This window comes from Nomascus leucogenys, chromosome 17, assembly GCF_006542625.1.
Source record: "Nomascus leucogenys isolate Asia chromosome 17, Asia_NLE_v1, whole genome shotgun sequence".
Classification (NCBI taxonomy): Eukaryota; Metazoa; Chordata; class Mammalia; order Primates; family Hylobatidae; genus Nomascus; species Nomascus leucogenys.
Genome location: NC_044397.1, coordinates 66227755 through 66242434, shown reverse-complemented (window position 1 = coordinate 66242434; position 14680 = coordinate 66227755). Strand labels below are relative to the sequence as shown.

At 40.7% G+C, this 14680-nt stretch overlaps 1 protein-coding gene across 1 annotated transcript in view; it reads left to right on the top strand.

Annotated features, from left to right (window-relative positions):
- LOC100601868 (POU domain, class 6, transcription factor 2) overlaps nt 1–14680 on the top strand; it is a 227951-nt gene that overhangs the window by 91407 nt on the left and 121864 nt on the right. Inside the window, exon 2 of the mRNA XM_030795618.1 lies at nt 9810–9981. Coding sequence (XP_030651478.1) covers nt 9810–9981 — 172 coding nt within the window. The remainder of the gene's footprint in view (nt 1–9809; nt 9982–14680) is intronic.

Here is a 14680-nt window from a genome sequence, read left to right as displayed (position 1 = left end):
AGAGGTTCAAGGTGAGGATTCCGAGGAGGTGTGTCCAACTGTGTGCTAGATGCTTTGTAGAAGTCCAGAAGTGGCAAACTCCTATTTGATTGATTGTTATGTTGTTATTTCAATCTACAGGTTTGCATTGATGAGCAGTTTGGCTTATTTGCTTGTCTGTGTTTAAATACAGCTGCATCTGTTTTCATTATCAATTGGAGTAGCCTCTAGAGTATAAGCATAGTTAAGAGGACCTGGGATTCATGGTGCGACTTGGAGAGGGATAGAGACCCTATGTGGATACTGACAGGAGAAGAGGACACTTATCTGAGGTTCAACAAAAAGACAAGAGACCCTTAAACTGCCCGTATGTGCACACTCATTGTTAGTAATGAAACACCATGCTGTTACACCAAAGCAAATCCTATATTTGCTGTATTATTTTTTTTTTCAAGATGATTCTGGACATTCACCTTAACCAAATATTCCCTAGATAAAGTGTTGGAGATTAGTGGGAATAGCAAATAGTATAATTTGCCTAGGACATCCTTTTAACAGAAGCTCTAGACTTTATTTTACTGTGTAACTAGCTTGCTTGCCTCTAATACATTGTTCATCTGACTAGGGGTCATCACCCGGTGCAGTGGGTGGTGTTGCAGATGGCCTGCGGCAACACTTGTATGCACAACTATTAGGTTATTTTTGGTAGATAATGATAGGCCATCAAAACTACCATTATGGTTAGAGATGAGTGAGGGTTTGCTATATCATCCTCAAAGCCTTGCATTCTGGTTATGATGAAAACAAGTTCTCAGACCAAGAGCTGCCACACATTCAGATATTTATTAAACATGCTTTTATTACCAATTATTTCCAAATAGTTTACTTGACTTGTCTGAAAGCTTAATGAAGTCATAGTTCTCTGTCATTTTAGATGAATCTAGCATACCTTGCATGAAGGTTCATTAAGGTAGTTATGGCAAAGTTCTAGGAGCAAGATCTATAAGCATAGGCAAAAGCACTTGCTAGATCATTAATATCCTCTGCTTTCATACAAAGGTGGGGAAGCTCTCCAAAATATTTTAGCCAATACATATTTTGAATATGACTAATTTAACCAAATAACCCATTTCTAACCTCCATTAATGCTGATCAATAAGGTACTAATTCTACCCAAATTAATATAAATGATACTAAACAGCAAAATGCAGGGTGAGGGAGTGGTGGTCAGTGAACAGTGTTTGTACTGGCCATGCCTGGAATGTGGCTTTTCTGATTGAATGCTAGCATTGGAGCATGAATATCAATTAAGGCGACTGATCAAACCCAGGGTGGAGCTCATGGGTCAGCAAACTTTTTCTGTAAAGAGGTAAATGGTAAATATTTCAGGCTTGCAGGCCATAAGGCAAAATCCAGGCTGCCCCAGAGCAACAGATATGACCTTGAGAGAGGCAGCTCCTTTCAGGCAGGAGCAATTCCTGAGAAAAGACGCATCTGCTGTGAGCCATTGAGGGGCAACATGCCTGGCTACTGGGAAATGAGTGCCTTGGTTCTAAAGGCGCCATTGCACTCCAGCCTGGCGACAGAGCAAGACTCCGTCTCAAAAAATAGAAAATAAAGGGAGGATCTGGGCAGCACCCCCACAGCATCCCCTACAGCATCTATTTGAGTCTTCAACTTCAATGATTTGGTGACTCGTGCTCCAAACTGAGAGTGTGGAGAGAAAAGTAACTCCCAGTCAGTTAGATACCTTAATGTGGGAAGCGGTATTGTAGAAAATAGTCTATTTGTCTATTTGTGTAACATCTTTCAAAACATATTCATATACATTATCTGTACATTACCTCACTTGAGTCTCACAATATCTTTTTTTTTTTTTTTTTCCGAGACGGAGTCTCGCCCTGTCACCCAGGCTGGGGTGCAATGGCACGATAGCTCACTGCAACCTCCGCCTCCCAGGTTCAAGCGATTCTCCTGCCTCAGCCTCCCGAGTAGCTGGGATTACAGGCGCCCACAACCATGCCCCGCTAATTTTTTGTATTTTTAGTTCCACCATGTTGGCCAGACTGGTCTCGCAGTCCTGACCTTCTGATCCGCCCGCCTAGGCCTCCCAAAGTGCTGGGATTACAGGCATAAGCCACCGCGCCCAGCCGAGTCTCACAATATCCTTCACGGGATATAGAAAGCCACACTGGAATGGGAACCAAGATGGAAGAGAGAGCAATTCACGGTCCTGCCAGTAATTAGTGCTAAAATAGGCAATATCCATGGGGTCCCCTCTTTAGTACGACACTGTTAAACGCAGCATTTATTTTTAATTTTGAATGTCCTGCTTGATTTTCACAGAATACTTATATATTTTGGGATAGGATTAAAGAAAATTTCAGCCACACTGTGTCTGGAATTGGTGGGTTCTTGGTCTCACTGACTTCAAGAATGAAGCCGCAGACCCTCGCGGTGAGTGTTACAGTTCTAAAGGCGGCGTGTCTGGAGTTTGTTCCTTCTGATGTTCGGATGTGTTTGGAATTTCTTCCTTCTGGTGGGCTCGTGGTCTCGCTGGCTTCAGGAGTGAAGCTGCAGACCTTTGCGGTGAGTGTTACAGCTCATAAAAGCAGTGTGGACCCAAAGAGTGAGCAGTAGCAAGATTTATTGCAAAGAGTGAAAGAACAAAGCTTCCACAGTGTGGAAGGGGACGCGAGTGGGTTGCCACTGCTGGCTCGGGCAGCCTGCTTTTATTCTCTTATCTGGCCCCACCCACATCCTGCTGATTGGTACAGCCAAGTGGTCTGTTTTGACAGGGCGCTGATTGGTGCGTTTACCATCCCTGAGCTAGACATAAAAGTTCTCCACATCCCCATCAGATCAGTTAGATACAGAGTATAGACACAAAGGTTCTCCAAGGCCCCACCAGAGCAGCTAGATACAGAGTGTTGATTGGTTTATTCACAGACCCTGAGCTAGACACAGGGTGCTGATTGGTGTGTTTACAATCCCTGAGCTAGACATAAAGGTTCTCCACATCTCCACCAGACTCAGGAGCCCAGCTGGCTTCACCCAGTGGATCCTGCACCGGGGCTGCAGGTGGAGCTGCCTGCCAGTCCGCGCTGTGCGCTCGCACTCCTCAGCCCTTGGGTGGTCGATGGGACTGGGCGCCGTGGAGCAGGGGGTGGCAGTCGTTGGGGAGGCTCGGGCCACACAGGAGCCCATGGAGGGGGTGGGAGGCTCAGGCATGGCGGGCTGCAGGTCTCCAGCCCTGCCCCGTGGGAAGGCAGCTAAGGCCCAGTGAGAAATCGAGCGCAGCGCCGGTGGGCTGGCACTGCTGGGGGACCCAGTACACCCGCCGCAGCCGCTGGCCTGGGTGCTAAGCCCCTCATTGCCCGGGGCCGGCAGGGCCGGCCGGCTGCCCTGAGTGAGGGGCCCGCCAAGCCCACGCCCACCCGGAACTCCAGCCAGCCCGCAAGCGCCGGGCGCAGCCGCAGTTCCTGCTCGCGCCTCTCCCTCCGCGCCTCTCCCTCCACACCTTCCTGCAAGCTGAGGGAGCCAGCTCCCGCCTTGGCCAGCCCAGAAAGGGGCCCCCACAGTGCAACGGTGGGCTGAAGGGCTCAAGTGCCACCAAAGTGGGAGCCCAGGCAGAGGAGGTGCCGAGAGCGAGCGATGGCTGCAAGGACTGCCAGCATGCTGTCACCTCTCAACACTTACTGCAAAATGGAGAGACACAGGGAAAAAAAAGATAGCAGTTGGGAATGTTGAGCTGAGGAAGTGCATGCTGGGATCAATATTTGGCTGTGAAAATCTACTGTGGAACAATCAAAGGTATGCATGTATAAGCTTTATAGTGAAGTGCATTATAATGGACATTTTTGTCTGTTGAATATTTGCTAGAAATGTAGGATTTTCCACTTTTTTTCAAAATAATTTTTGTTTGCAGCCCAAAAAGTGAAATTTAAAATAAAATAATCCGTTGTGGGTGAATTTATAATACTTTTAGCATCCTTTTTTGATCTTCCCAAATTTTCAAAATGTTCTACAATAAATACGTATACTTACATCAATAAAAAACACTTCTAAAAATAAAATATGGTCTTATTTCAGAAAGTCAAATAGAAGTTCTTATTAAAAAAACTCCTGAAAAGGTAAGGAAATAGTGAATGATGAAAAATTAGAAATGTTTTATAACTTTTGGGAGAAATACTCTTATGTTAAATATCATATCAAGAGCTAAACTAATTAATAATATTTGGTAATTAATAAAAGAAAGTAAGTTTGTTTTTTTTCACGACTAAGGTAATGATATTCACACTTGAAGTTACCCTTTCCCCAAACCTACCAATGCCTCGTTTCTTCCTCTTAATTCTTTTTGATTTCAATTTTTACCTCTTCTCCGTGGGAGAAACTAAACACAAAATACGACGGTGTGTTTGCATCTTAAACTGGATGTAGGTAATTTGTTTCTATCCTTTCTCCCAAGTTGAAATGTAGCATTTTGAGAGGAGGTAAAATCCAATACATTTTTTTCTTTATAATGAATGTAATTTTTCTATTGAATTCTAGGAATAAATCTGTTGTGTATTGTATAACTTTACTATACTTGGGTGCTTCACAACCAAATGAATTGTTTCCCTGGATTTTTGAAGCCTGTCTATGTTATTTGCATTTTCCTCAAAGCCGTTCTGATGGACTGTTTCATCATTAGTTTGCATGTACGTAAAAATATGCTGGACCTCTTTCAAGCTCAGTGTAGAGAGGTGTGGGTATTTCCACCATGTGGCTGCCACTGGACACGGATGCTTTGTTGAGTTATCTCGCTATCTTTAGTTTCTCCAACTATAAAATGAGAATGAATATGCTTATCAAAACTCTGTTGGTTAAATTATTGAAGGTCTTTAGCTGAATTACATATTTGTTTATGTGGTATTATTTTTAGCAGTGCGGTTAAAAAAACACAAAGCCCAAGTTGAATTCTCCTCCTTAATACAGTACCCTGTATCTACTCTTTAAAGGCTTTATGATAGGAATACACTGGGACATCTCTATTTAAAAATTATATGAAAGTACATCAGAAGTTAGCATATAATGACAGTATATATGGTTAGTATATAGTAAATCATATATCGTATATGCTAACTACACATAAACTAAGAAACATTAGTTAGGTAAAAAGTTGTTAGAATGTGAGAAGCACTACACAAATATATACTTGTAGAAGTGTTTGAGCTTAGTATTATAGAATCATTAAAAATTAGTGCAGTGATATACAGATAATCGAACCTTGCCCATTCCAGATCTATTAGATAATATAAGGCAAAGACCTCCCATTGTCAGATAATCTTGGGAAAGTGCTAGAATAAGAGAGTTAGATCGACTTCTTTCCTGGTAGACTTCCCTGCTGAGTTTTCCACGCGGGTATGACTGCAGAACTCTTTCATTGTAGAGTATCTTTTGGGGCAAGTGTTTTGTGGAATGCACTTTGGGAAATATCATTTTATTATAGCCTTTTCACTTTCTAGACAAGAAAACCAAGGCCAAAGGTGGTTAAGTGGATTGCCATGTTTATCTAGAGGGTGAAGCTGAATGCAAGCCTGGGTATTGAACACTATCTGATGTCCTGTCTACTATACCATATTGCCCCATAGATTTCATTCAAGCAATGTCAGCCAGAGAGCTGTTTTGTTCCTACATTCTGTAGGGAAGATGATACTACACACAGTATGTCTGGGACTAGGTTATCCAGGCTTTAACACCCTTCACAGCCACTGGCTCTGGCTCATCATCCAAAATCTGGGATACCCCATGAGTTACTAAGTCCATAAACCTTGAATTTTTCACTCAATGCCTACTGGGTAAAAAAGGTGCTGGCTTTTGGAGATGAATCTGCCAGGATTGAAAATGCAGCTTTAGCACTTAGCTGCGTGCCTTTGGGTCAAGAAACTTAGCCTACTGAGCCTCCGTCTCTTACCCATACAGTGGGGCTAATACCTTGCATAGCTGGGGTAACATTAGATCCATCTGAGGAGACTGTCCAGTAAAGGCATTCAATAAGTGGGACCTATTTTTATTCCCTAATAATGCTTGAAGTGGACAGATAATCACTGTGTAGTTTCTGATGGTGATTGCAGTCCTCTCTTTGTAGGACACGGTGAAAATTTTTGTTGCGATTTTGCTAATAGAAACTACTTCTCCTGCTTCTCCTTTTTCCGCCATCTGGTTCTTGGGTCTCTGATGGCCCCATGAGTGTCCTGTATTGGCACATGCCACATCCTATTGCACACATGGAATACTGTTCCATGGTGGACTAGTCACTTTCTTCTGTCAGGGTTGATAAACGAATTGCAAAGAAGTCTCAACATCTTCTATTGTGATAGTAACAATTTCAGAGTTTCAAGTAAGAAGTCTTCATCAGCTCTATTTTACTTCTCACCGGCACTAGCTATTTCTGTTCCTGTTTACCGCTGCAGAGATCCTTGTACAGGTTGAAGTTGCAGGTCTTTTGCATTTCTACAAGCACCTACGTAGATGCATGTTGGAAAATCCTCTCTTCACTCCGACAGAAAGGATTTCACAGACTGCTATGGCTCTTGGCAGAGAGAGAATGACTTCCAAGCTGAGTGCTACTTGAAAGAGGCACTCCCCCATCACTTATAAGTCTGTACTCACTGGTTACGGCTTGTGACACATTTTCAAATGGACCCCCCAGTGGCTGCAGCTGTGATTAAAAGCTGTCTGCTCTCTGCCTCACTAGGGGTTTGCTGTTTAACCATGTCATGCACACACACACACGCACAGACACACACATATATGTATATATGGGCTAGAGCTGCATTATGGAAAAGGTAAAGTGTTTTGTAAGAAAAAAAATTAAATGAGTACTTGAATGACAAACTCTTGGATTTTCAAAGCTCAAGTCAGTGAGAGGCACTAGTTGGGAACCTAGCCATGTATGAGGTACATAAAAGTAATTTAAGGAAGAAGAGCTAATGGTCAGTGAACATATACCATCTGCCAGTGCATGTTTTGCACACATCAGCCAGACAGAACATCTTAAAGATTTAAGTGCACTTGAACTCAGCAGCTGCATTTCAGCTCGTCAGTGTGATTCGGGATTCAGTTTGACCCTTCACAAATAAAGCAAGAGTAGAACATTCTTTCTTAAGTTTACCCAGATATTCACTGGCACGTTAATAATCATGTCTGATTTATCATAAGACTGCTATTCTCAACATGTTTATCATTAACATTATCTTAAAAAATGCTCAGATGAGCAGTACAGTGACAGAGACTGGGTGTCTCAAAGGTACCGGTCACACCCCTTCCTTTAGATTAGAGAGATTGAGGGTTCAACCTTTTATAAAGTAAAAAGAGTGGACTAGAATGTAAGCCTGGGATCCTGACATCACGTGGCGAGTATACTTAGGAACGCCACGAGGTCAACCAACGAGCGTTGTTCCCTTCCCTAACCACCCACCCACCAACTGAATCGGAACTCGAACATGCATGCTTTCTTAGATATTTAGGAAAGAGATCTGGAGAAATCTTGAGAATCGTGTGTCTCTTTTCCCTTCTGCCTGCCTCCCCCATCTCCCCCAAGTTTCAAGCGCTCCAAATCCCAGCAGCAAGACCCAGTAAACAAAATGCAAATCTATCACTAGCAAATTCAAGCTGACAATACTGTGAATCGACCACATTGATTACATTGATTATATTTCAAATATTTACAATATGGTGAGATAAGTCTAATTTCTTTTCTAAAGAGTTCAAGGTAGGTGTCACCATTTCTGAGGGGGAAAAACAATGGAGAAATGTTTGTGGTTGCTATCTGCAATAATCTGGTGCTGACAGAGCGTAGTATTTTATTTAGTAATTAACAGTGTAAAGGGGAGAGGAGCTGTCATGTTGGTTCTTAAGCTGGGGAATGTGATGAAAGATGATATCTGCGATCTCATCCTTTCCACTTGTTTAGGATTGTCAGGATGAGAAATGTCAGCATTATGAAAGCTCGGCTCTGCTCTTGATATGATAAAACCCTTCAAAAGCCAGTCTTTCTCTCTCCCTCGTCCCCCTCCTTTCTCTCTCTCTCTCTCTCTCTGCACTTGCTTTTTTATTTATCCTGTTTTGTTAGATGGCAGAAATATAATTCTTTTCTTTCTTCCTATTATAAGCCACCATTTTTGTTTTATTATATGTTTCACAACCCCTAATGCCCCACTGAAAATTACCTTGTTAAATGACAGTGTTTCGAAGCCATGAATCCTTTCCACCATTCCCTCAGAGGTTTGAAACAGTCAACAGACTGTAAAGAATAAATAATAAAAAAGTATTGATTATTTTGATGACTGTGAGATTCAATTAAGTATTAATTTTGCCCTCCAGTGGACCTATCAAGGTATTCAAAAGGGAGGATTCGGCTCAGCTAAATGCGTGCTGAGTGCTTCAGCCTTAAATAGGGAGAAAATGTGTTTACCTACAGTATTTGAAGAAGAAGTGCATTGATGCACAGAGTCCAATATTTAAGTGCTGTGCAAATTAAGCCCTGGTGACAGTGACATTGTTTTCAATGGTATGAGTATTGACTAAAGAAGTGCATTTGATGACAGCTTAAACTATTTGTATTGATTAACATTTTCATAGATTATCATGTGTCATATCAAATTCACTTTTCAGGCATGAATACATTAAAAAAAAAAAAAAAACACAGTCATACCGCAACCAATGCAATGGTGGGACCCGGGAGCATGCCGCCCCACCTGCTTCTGTGCTGGTCACCTGTTTCCTGCTCAGGAACCATTTAGGCATGAACTTGGCAATAAATAGCTCCCAGATCTCGCAAAAAGGGCACTTTTTGCTCTTCCTTTCCTTCTGCATCCGATATTGTGCCAAAACAATATTATGCATCTCAGTTTGCAAATGGAATAAAAGACTACACTTGGAAAATATTTCTGATCCTAAAATGCCCTCCTTAATGAGCTGAAGATAAAGCAGATCTAAATAATTAGGGGGGAAAGTTTGTCTTTTCTGAAGGCGATTTTTGTTTTCTTTTTCTTTAATGCTCTGGGTGTACGATGCTCTAGGTATCCGAATTATTGAACACAGTTTGTAAGTATTTTCCCAATTCCTTAAAAAAAATTTAAATCAATTTTCGTGTATTGTGTTGTGTATTATTTGCTTTAAAATGTTCATTTGATTTGGGGTCAGCTCCGGTTCCCAATCTGGGACCAGTGAAGCCAACTTCTAAGGGTGCTTATATAATTTACATAAGAAATATCTTTTATTCCATTGAAAGCCTTTCGAGGTCTCTTTTCTCCCTATCTTTTTTCTCTGCTCTTGGGATAGGGTTTAATTGCTTCTCCCCCGGGGAGAAGGCTTCTTAAAATAGCCCGTGGTTCCTCCATAGGGTGCTCTTCCTTTTTAGTATGTTGCTGAAGTACAAGCCCAGCACTTTCTTTTTTCTTACTGCATTAAAGACAGAACAAGGTGTAAAAACATTCGCACAAAAGCATATCCCACAATTAAAGCCGTGTTGGTTAGGTTGCTTTCAAAGAAGTTTTTTTTTTTTTTTTTTTTTTTTTCCCTCCGAAGCCTCCTGAATCTCTCACATGCTAGTTGAGCTTTAATAGGGTGGGGAGTAATGGAGAACTCATCGGATCTGTAATAGCTCTTCACTTGACTGCAGCCAGCAATAACAGCGGGAGCAGCCAGAGATAAGAGAGAGAGGAGAGAGGGAGAGTGTGTGTGGAAGAGAGAGAGAGAAGAGAGAGGGAGAGGGAGAGAGAGGACACGCACTCTAAAGCTGCCACTTTTTTTTTCCTCCCCTTCACTCTTTTCGCCCATCCTAGGATCCAATGATAGCTGGACAAGTCAGTAAGCCCTTGCTGTCAGTGCGGAGTGAAATGAATGCGGAGTTGAGAGGTGAGGACAAGGCTGCTACTTCAGACAGCGAGCTGAATGAGCCCCTGCTTGCGCCTGTGGAATCAAATGACAGCGAGGACACTCCCAGCAAGCTCTTCGGTAAGTCTGTCTAGGTATTTCATTTCAGTACTACCATGTTGTCCGGAAGAGCAATCCAAACCCCCCCAACCCCCCCTTTTTTTCTGTTGTTCATTCAGTTTTCTCGTAAGTACTAAAAAGGAGCATCTTGGAGGTGCTAAGCCACTGAAGCTGATTCCAGCCGGCTAGGAGGATGTCCTCCAAACTTTTACCAACAAGGAACTTATTCGCTGCCCATTTTGACTTGTCAAATATTGCTAGAGTCCCCAGGCTGGAAATTATTTGGAAAAAAATAAAAAGTAATAATAATCAGGAAATCGGTTCCATTGTGAGAATTTGTTAACATTTATTGAGTAAATATCGACTCGGTTTCAGGTTGCTTCGCAGCCTTTTGTTAAGGGGAAGGTGAGTAAAGACATTATCTGTCGTCTAAAGATGGGAGAGGAGAACTGAAAAATATCAGTACAAGTCGTGCTATGCCAGGTAAACAAAGGTGGACACAGGAATTGCTCTGAGAAATAACGTTGTGTCATCACAATCAGAACGAATATTTCTTCTTTTTTTAAAAAGGTGATGAGGAAAGAAAACAGGTTCTCTGATTCCCTCCTCTACCCCTCTCCTTTTCAGCATTGTGTTTACAGCCTCATAACTACAAGTAGAGGCAGCCCAAGACCTTTTAGGAATCTTTGTTTCATAAACAAAACAAGAACAAGCAGAATGCCACTCCAGCAAAGACATCTGTCATTCAAACAGATGACACTCTGTAAGACAACTCATGCAACTGTGATCTCTAATCAGAAAGGGGAGCGGGTTGTTGAGGCGCATGCCTGAGTGATAGATGTTAATGGATGTCTCTGCTGGAGAAGCACTTTAGGGTTCAGAGTGACGTTAGGTTTTCAGAACAATTGCTCCTGAAACATTTGCTTTTAATTATTTTCAAGTGCATAGACATAGATATACATACTAACCTGACATATATATATCAGGCAGAGTACTGCTTGGTCTCAGGTAAGAAACAATCAAGCACCTGAACTTCAAAAAAAAAAAAAATCATTACATAGACTACTACTTTGTTAAGAAAGTCAGCAATTCGGCTTGAAACACAGGCTTTATTTATTTATTTTAACTGACAGAAAGCAAGCTGCCCTGAGAGTTTGGCAACTCTAGGCTAGCTTGCTTCAACAGACAAGCTTTTCCCTAGTTTTAAATGCTTACTCAATCAAACATTAGAGAGATGTCACAGAGAAACTCTGCCTTTCAGATCTTCTCTGGGTACAATACTGTTTTATGCTTAACAATATACTAGATTCCAATTTCAAGAAATTTTTTGGTAGCACCCCTTCTTTGAAAAGCAGCAATGCCACCTCTGAAATGAATTTCCAAACCTGCGCATTAGGGTTTTAGCATTTTCACCCCAAAGAAATATTTTTTATAGTGTAAGTTTTTATCCATATAGGAAGAATTATGTATTAAAACCTTCACTTCAATTTTAGGAGGTTAGTGAGAAAAGTCAGATAAAATGATAAATTACAGAAAGGTAAAAGCCATGCCCACGCCCCTCTAATGTTGAGTATGCTAAGTAAGCACTTTGAGTTTTAAAAAGTAATCAATTTTGAGTTCAACAAGCTACAGATACTACATTTTTGTTCCTAAACTTTGCGTGCATTTAAAATAAAAGTAAATGGATTTTGTAGACTTCAGCTTGGAGCTCCAACTTGTTTTCTTTCAAGTAATCCAAAAGAGAGGTGATTGATTTTTTTCATTTGTTTAGGGTTCCCAGTGTTGAACACTGTTATAGATTTGTTATGCTATGTCTTACTGATTTGCATGTGTAGAGAAAAAAGCTTCAAAAATTCCAAGAGGATCAAAGACATTTGAATTAAAAGTTTAATGGCATTTACTAAGGATTCGTAGTTTAATGTTAAAATCGTAATGGATTTTAGAAGGAATCCACTTTTCATTTTGAAATTCTCAACTTCTGAGTTTGTGTGAGAAAACACAGCAAAATCTACATCTTACATTACTTTTGAATTCACTTAATTGCCTTTGGTCTCTAGACGGTTTTTCAAACACAATGTGGGTATTTCCCAGTTTCCAATTAGGTCAAGAAGAAATCAGTAGATAAACAGTTTTGAGAACTTGAGAAAAAAATAGAGACAATATAAGAAAGAAAGAATAGAAAGGATCAGGAGGAAGAGGTTTCCTTTGTGGGGACCTGTTATGCTCTTACTTTTTGATATTACTGGGACTTGGCCTTAGCAATTCTAGTTTACGTAACTGACTAAAAGTTTCCAGAGTAATTCTGTCCCAGAATTTTTAGCAACTTTGGCAACACAATTTAAGGAACCATGATTTTCTTTGATATGCATATGTTCAAGTCTGTTTTTTGCTTTTAGATGTAGTCCTGATTATACCCTTTACTTGATAATGAAGAATTGCATTCTTCCTCAATAGTTGACAGCATCTATGTTTTTATCTAAACAATAATTTTCTAATATACTCACTGTCTCTCTCAAACTGTCACTCTTCTACATATACACTGTATTATTGAAAATTGGGCTTCTCTAATGAGATGGCCAGATTATGACAAATCATGTGCATCTTGATATGTTTAGTTTCATGGAGAGACATTAACCAACAACAGGAGACAAGCAGAGCTCGGGGTTTTTTTTATTGTACCTGAAATTTCAGTATAAATGGATTTCTTTGAAGCCTCTTCCCCCATCTGTGTACTGTTCAAATTAGCAGTCCAGAGGACAAGTCTGTTTCCCTCACAGTATGGTACCTTCAGCCCAAAACTGCAGGAGAAAGGCTAATACTGATGCCCTCTATGGATAAACAAAGGAAATTCCAGGAACCATTGGGCCTTTTATGCCTCTCCTTAAATTGCACCTCTGCACTTAACAGCATCCAAAGGGAAACATACTGTGCAGAATGTTTCAGTGCTCCGAGCAGCTCAGAATACCAGAAGGAGAAAGGAGAAGCCATATGCCAGCCTAAGTGGAAAGTTCAGAAAAGGGCCCTTGTGTTTTATAAAGTAATTACATCAGTGGTAACGTTTTGCTTAACTTGAACAGCCGTGGAAACTAAAGTACACTTAGGAGAGATGAATCCACATTTCATTGAGAAGCATGTGGTTAGGTAGTTCTGGGTAATATCATTAAGTGATGCATTATTTATTCTTCTAAAGCCTGTAGGATAACTATCTCCTTTTTCAGTTCATGACTGTATTATGCTAAGCTCTGAGCCGTAAGAAACAGCATAGAGGAGAACAGGCTTGTGTGTGGTTGGGGGTGGGGGATTATCAGAGAATCTGGCGCTGTGTCTCACAGGGCTTTAGCTGTGTGATCAGATGAGTGATGCTACATAGAGCCAGTCATTTAATATGTGCCTAGTGATGTACATATTGGAAACCATTCTCAAAACTGGCCTTTGGCAAACAATCTTAAAGGGAAGAGGTTGCTGTGTTTCTCTAGTGACATTTATAGTACTCGTGTCAATGTGGTGCTTCACTTTTAGTTATGCCCATCAAGAATTCAGTGTTCCACATTCAGTCAAGTTGGATGCTAAAATTCAAATGGTAGCATCAACAACTTGGTCGGGAAAATGACCGCAGAAAGGATAAAAGTAATATATATCCTTGGAAAAAATATGTGCTCTAAAGTTTTCCCATGCACTCTTAGCCAAAGAAGTGAGATCTCATAAAACATGCCCTAAATATTTTCTCCCATATATATTTGAGATTTGAAAGATGATTTATTAACAGTGTTTCTCCTGGGAAAATGTTTATTGTTTGAAGTTAAACCTCATGATTTCTTTCCTTTAAGTCCCAGCTATCTTGGGTGGCTGTGTTAGTCACAGTGGCTGGCTTCTCAGTCGTACTACACTGTGCATGAATTGGGCACATAGCTAAGAGCCTTGAGCTGAGATGGAGCTAGAAAACCATGTATAAGCATTGCATCCAAAGTAAAAAATTTGTGGTTGATTTTCTCTTCTGATATTGTGCTTTCCTAGGATAAAAGAAATTGCATGCAATGATACTTGTAAGAGTGGATATTTTCAATGCCATTTATCTGTGAGCTGTTGGAAAAGGCCTTAAAGTTGGCTCAGGGATTCCTCCATGCTATAGAATGTACTGTATTGTGTATTTATTTTCCTTTCTGTGATCTTTCTCACAGAAACATGCATTATAAGATTTTTTTCTTTCAAATTGCCATCCAGTTTGACTTGATTAGAATTTATGGCAGCAGAGTCGCTTTCAATGACAAAAGGATAAAGGACTAAATTGTCTGTCACCCCTTGAGACAGTGGTCTCTGCAGGTCAGCGTGGAGGTCATTGCAGGGCATTATGGGGACTGCAATTGGGGGTGAGGCTGCCTCACGCCCGTGCATCAGTGGAGGGCTTCATTATGGGATCACTGTCTTCATTACTTTATTTAAATGTCTCTCTCCAGGCTTCAGTACATTGGGTATTTATAATATTCTGATTAACTATTCTGGGGCCAGTAATCAGTACCAAGAGCTTAAACCTAAGAGGGATTTAGCTAGGAGGTGATGAGGTAAATTCCCTAGAGAAATATATTTATTTAAAATATGTATCATGCTTCTGTATTTTTAAAAGTTTCTATATTATATCAACTGAAAATTTATACCCCTTTTCACCAAAGAAAGTTTTGCTAAAGAAATGTTAAGTGTGTTTTTTAAATCAACTAAATAATTT